General features: G+C 37.4%; 1 protein-coding gene across 2 annotated transcripts; it reads right to left on the bottom strand.

The window, feature by feature from the left end:
- Window positions 1–1,089: 1,089 nt before the first annotated feature.
- Window positions 1,090–5,140, bottom strand: LOC126732944 (AP2-like ethylene-responsive transcription factor ANT). Of its 2 annotated transcripts, XM_050436026.1 has the most exons (9): window positions 4,442–5,140; window positions 3,654–4,320; window positions 3,331–3,413; window positions 3,153–3,161; window positions 2,971–3,059; window positions 2,806–2,879; window positions 2,653–2,703; window positions 2,456–2,532; window positions 1,090–2,064 (listed from the first exon to the last, which is right to left on the bottom strand). In XM_050436026.1, the coding sequence occupies exons 1-9, from the start codon at window positions 4,740–4,742 to the stop codon at window positions 1,448–1,450; spliced, it is 1,968 nt and encodes a 655-aa protein (XP_050291983.1). In that variant the 5' UTR covers window positions 4,743–5,140; the 3' UTR covers window positions 1,090–1,447. The 2 variants fall into 2 exon arrangements, with proteins under 2 accessions (XP_050291983.1, XP_050291984.1); XM_050436027.1 differs by lacking the exon at window positions 3,153–3,161.
- Between the last annotated feature and the right edge of the window lie 328 nt (window positions 5,141–5,468).

The raw sequence follows: 5,468 nt of genomic DNA, 5'->3' as shown, positions 1-5,468 counted from the left end.
AAGAAAATATTGATTTGAGGATATTTTGTTAAAAACTCCCTTTTTGATTCACTATTTCTAGTAAATCTTGTATTTTCCCTTAGGATTTTCTGTGTTTTTTGAAAAGCTACTATGTATGGCTTTATATAGTTGAAAAATGGGGATTTGGAATGGCTCCCAAATGATGTGAAATTCATTCTAAACCTCACACTTAATGCTGAAAAACTTATCTTTCAAAGTTTCTGGAACTCTAGCATCTGTGCGCAAGCACGTGTATGCGTACACATGCATAAGAGCTATGTACGCAGCTTGAGGACATGCATGCACATACGCATGTATGCGTACGTATACCCTAGGGTTTCTTGGCCTTAATTTTCCAAAAATAGATTTATTTAGTTTATAAAAAAGTTATATTTACAATATGGTTGTATGAAACTTCACATAAAATTGATTAATTAATTATTAGTAACAATTGAAGTCTAAATTTCACAATAATCTTTATCTTTCTCATGAAATTGTTTCTTCTAATTTTCTATTTTTATTTTGCATAAACTCACTATTTTTTCTCACTCTCTCATAAAGTCAAGTCACAATAAGTATTTAGGCTTCTACTATCTCACCAATTTTCATTCATGCGGCTCATTATAGTGAAGCTAGCACATAATGAATAAATCATGAAATTGAGCCCGCCCATTTACGTGAAAGGGGCAGATCACAAATCACGTGTGAACACATCCATGGTGGAGTTTGATTGGTCATAGCAGCCCACATTAGGACATGAGAATGCTTTTTTGCCCAGCATCATTATTTAAGAGTAGGTTGGCTTTAAAAGACCTGAATGGTTTCCAACAAGCGGTACTTTTCCACAAAATGCAGACAATTCCTAGTAACCATGGGCCATGATGGGCCATGTTATCATAAATTAAACCACCAAAAGTCCTGTATGAATGCATTTCCACCACCAACTCACTTTTCCCTGAACCATAAGAATGGAATATCTGTTACCTTTTGAGAAAGATTAGATAATAAAGGGAATATAAGCAATGATGATGTTATGAACGTGAAGAAACTATATGGTGATGAGATGAGAGAGATTATATGGTCAAAGGCTCAAAGCAAAAGATCAAATCTATGCATTGCTGGGACACGATCTGAGCGGGTTCTGTACTTAATATGATCAATAAAGCTGGACCAAATTATGGGTGTGTAGGTCATCCATCCCATATTGCTACAATCATTCCATATAGACTTCATCATAATATCTTTAAAACTTTCCCTCCACCATTTTCCTTTTTATAGACCTACTACATAAGATAAGACTAAAAAGATGACTTTGAATATTTTAAAATTCTTGTTCCGAAAAGAAGGCTAAACCTCCATTAAACCCAATTATCTCCACTAAGATAACCCTCATGAAACCTCTCTCTCGTTGTGTCATGCAAAAACATATGCTAGTTTTATCAACAGCCTATGTGTCTGTCCAAGCAGCAAAAACTGGCATGTGAGGCACCGAGTGTGCAGGCCTTAGTTGAGCTGATGGGATCCAAGAATTGACAGCACCAGTTGGACTAGTGAACAACTTGGACGCAGTTGGAGGCAATCCAAGGAGCACTGGTAGACTAGTTTTATCAGGGCTGCCTTCTCTTGAGCTGCTTACACTAGTCACCAAAGATGAAGCATTTGACACATGAGCTCCCATCTTCGTTGAGTCTTCTACCTCTTGCTGAATCATATTGTGTGAGGACATTGAGAAAGATTGAGTTCTGTAATTTTCAAATTTTAGTGGCTTGTAATTAAGTTCCTGGGAGGACTGATTGATAACCGTTTTCCAATCTGATTCACATTCATTGTTCTTCTGTGATAGAAAGGCTTCCCCGTTGCTACTATCAATAGAAGGATTGTTCAAAACCTCAATTGTCGATCCTGTCTCTTTGTTTCGTTTAGCTTGTTCTCCAGCAAGGAGGGTACTGCTTGCCATGATGCGTTCCACATTGTACCGTGTTATGTCAAAGTTAGTAACAGCATTAACCCCCCGAAACTTAATAGCTGCAATGTCGTAGGCTTCGGCTGCCTCCTCTTGGGTGCCTAAAATTTCAGATCATTAAGGACTAGAATTAGTTTTTTTGTAACTTGGATTTATAAGAGATACACAGGACTTTATGCTCTAATACAGTAGATGAGGATATAGCACTGAGATAAAGGTTTCTTTGTGTTTGTCTTTAAGAACAGCCTTAGCAAAGGCTTAGTCCCACTGACCAGAAATCCTGTACAAACATTAAAGTGGCTCTTGATCAGCTTTATTGTCGCTGAGAGTGCCTCAAAGATTGGCTTTCTACTTTCACAGGATATGGGTTCAAATGGCTAAAATCTCTTGGTTTTATACTCTGAATATTACACAATTGCATAGCTCACTCGAATAATTCAATAAATGATTATATATTTTACTTTTGGAAATTCAAGATTCAAAGGAACTCACTAAATGTCCCCAGATAAAGATCCTTGTTCCCCGCAACCCTGCCAATACGAGCCTGCCATCGTCCATGTTGATGGTGTCTGCCAAATATGAAAGCAAAAACAGAGATTTCAGGGAAAAGGAATTCATCTTAGATATAATATAAGGTAAGCATAATACAAAAATTACAATACTACTACATAAAAGCAGGCTAGTAGAACCTTGTTACTCCTCTGTACATTGAAGCTCCCCTAGAGAATCCACTGCTTTTCCTGCATAGGATAAAGTTGAATACATTAATGAATAAGGGTAAAAAAGAAAAAAAATAAAAAAACTAGTGCATGCACTGGTAGTACAATCAAAAAAGTAATTACCTTCTTAGATGAGCAACATACTCCTGTCTGGTCATGTTCTTCATTTCTTCAAGTTCTTTTTCATAATTTTCCAACTACCAAAACAACATGGTTTCAATTAGTAAAATAAAGAATAGACTACCTCAATATAAACAGAGTGGAAGATAAAGAGAAAAGAATCATTACAGGGAAATTAATATGAGTGGAGGGTCCCCAATACTTGAGTGCCGCAAGATCATAAGCTCTTGCTGCTTTCTCTTCCAAGTCATAACCCCCTGAAATTGAATTTTTGGAATGACTTGACGAAACAATAAAATGACAGAATATGTTAATTCACTTAGTCATTGTACATGAGTAATAAGGCTTACCCAGGTAAACTAAGAATCATCGTTTCATTGGAAATGACATCCCCAACCCAACAAGAAACACAAAAAATCAGTCACATGTGGAATGTGTCAGGTAAACAGCACAAGGTGACCAAAAATTGCGGAGGCATTGAAAGTAAGATAGACATGGATATAGATAGGTTGTGTTTTCTTTCCTAACCTTGTCTTCCTTTCCTGCTCTGGCCTTCTTTCTTGCAACTGTTGTCCCACAAATGGGCTTCATATCTACCAGTCCATCTATGCCTAATGAAACAGAATTAAAAATCAGAAGAAAATAAGGACATAATTTAAAATATATATATATATATATATATTTTTTTTTTTAATTTGAAGATGACACAGTTAGAGAATTAGGCAGCAAAGTTTATTAAAGAAAGAGCAGAGCAATATGCAAAGCAAGGGAAGCTTTTCAATTGGAACAATAAAAAATAGATATGACATACTAAGATATCAAAGGGATCAAAGAAACAGGAAAGAACTAACCTTGTAACACCTCTATATTGGGAGGTTCTCTGCCCAAATGTATCCAAGGACTTCCTATGAACAATTGGCTTTTGATCCACCTTTTCAGGCCCTCGTTTCTTTGTATCCATGGCTGTACAATCAGTCACAGTGGGTGAGACATGCTGTGAACCTGTAACACTGCTTGATTGGGAGCCAGGACTCATGGAAAGGCTCAGAGACTGTAAATCCCCATATGCCACAGCACTAATGGTCCCAGATTCACCTCCATTGTCACCCATGCAACCGATCATCTTCTGCTCCACTGAATGATTAGCTGAATAGTTCCTCGAGATCCAGTTCTTCATGCCAGGAACCCCATCATCTGCCACTGTTGGAAGCTGGAGACTGCAATCTGCAAACTGGTTCTCCCTAGCCTCACCTAACATCATATCATGGCTTCTAAAGCCAGAGTAATATGAATACTGTTGCTCCTGAATCTGCTGTGGCTGTTCTTGGTGCCTAGAGTTCGGTTGAAAATGATCCAAGCAATTTTGGTTGTTAGGCTGTTGGTCTGGGTTTTGACTGTAGAACATACTATCTAAGCTAAGAACCATAGCTTCTCTGTCATTGTTGTCAAAATGATGGGTCCCCATGGTTGCACCGCCAAAGAAGTCCTCTAGCTTTGGAGTTGAAGTTGATACCATTGCTTCACAAAAAAAAAAAGTCAAACACAGAAGAGTCCAGAAGTTTAAGAATAACATATTTCCCAAGGCAAAAACCAAAGCTTTAAAAGAAAAGAATAATAGAGGTTTGGACTATGAACTAACCTTGTGGTTGTTGTGACCTGTTGAGAGCTTCCATTATACAAAGAGACCCATCAGACTTAAGTGGCATCATAGACAAGGGAGAATAAAAGCTAGCATTTTCTCCTTCAGCTCCATAGTAAATACCATAGTTAAGGTGAGGTGAGGAATTGAAGAAGTTCGCTGGGACTGCACCAGTAGAGGGGTGTGTTTGGTGCTGGTTAGAAGGGCCAGAAGAAACCTCCATGGTCATGTGAGGAGAGAGAGAAAAACCCAACCACTTATTATTATTGTTGTTGTTATCATCATTTTCCATGGATTTCATCTTCTCTCAGTGTTGCTCCTTTTCCCACCAAGTTCTAAGTAGAGATTCTTAGCAAGTTTCTCTTAAGACAAGGCAACTCAATGATTGGGAAACAAATAAACTAATCATAGCAACATCTATTGCTTCCCTCCATTTTTAAAACTGGTTTTTTTTTTTGTTTGCTACCTACAGATTGGTTGGACAAAATCTAACCGCTCATCTGAACAAATCCAACACCTGCAAGCTCTGTCTCTCTCCCTCTCTCTGAAAAGATTTCTAAAGAGAACAAAGCTACTTCCTTTAAACTGAACAAAAAGAATGAGTTCCAGCAAGCAATGCCTTGGCAACCTTCCCGTAATTCATAGGGATCTGTGTATGAGAAAGACCTCTTCTTTTGCTTTACTACCCTACGCTCCTTTGGTCTTTCTTTTACTTTTTATTTTTATTTATTTATTTAATTTAAGGGCCCCCCCCCCCCCCCCTCTCTCAAAAGTTAAAGCCTCATTAAATATCAATATCCCAAATACAAAATACAAACAAAATAAACGAAAAAAAAATGAAAAACCTGCACCCTAACCCAAGATACCTCATTTTCTCATTTGGATAGGCTGTTCGATACCCAAAAAAACCCTGCAGTCATAACCAAAGTCTCTCTGAATATATATATATATATATATATATATTTTAGTAAATGGGTTTAGTGAATGCACCATATTAATGGTATGTACGTAGTACTGGTTTTTGCTG

The sequence above is a fragment of the Quercus robur genome, chromosome 6, assembly GCF_932294415.1.
Source record: "Quercus robur chromosome 6, dhQueRobu3.1, whole genome shotgun sequence".
Lineage (NCBI taxonomy): Eukaryota > Viridiplantae > Streptophyta > Magnoliopsida > Fagales > Fagaceae > Quercus > Quercus robur.
Note: the sequence above shows the minus strand (reverse complement) of the source record. Positions and strands in the feature narration are given on the sequence as shown.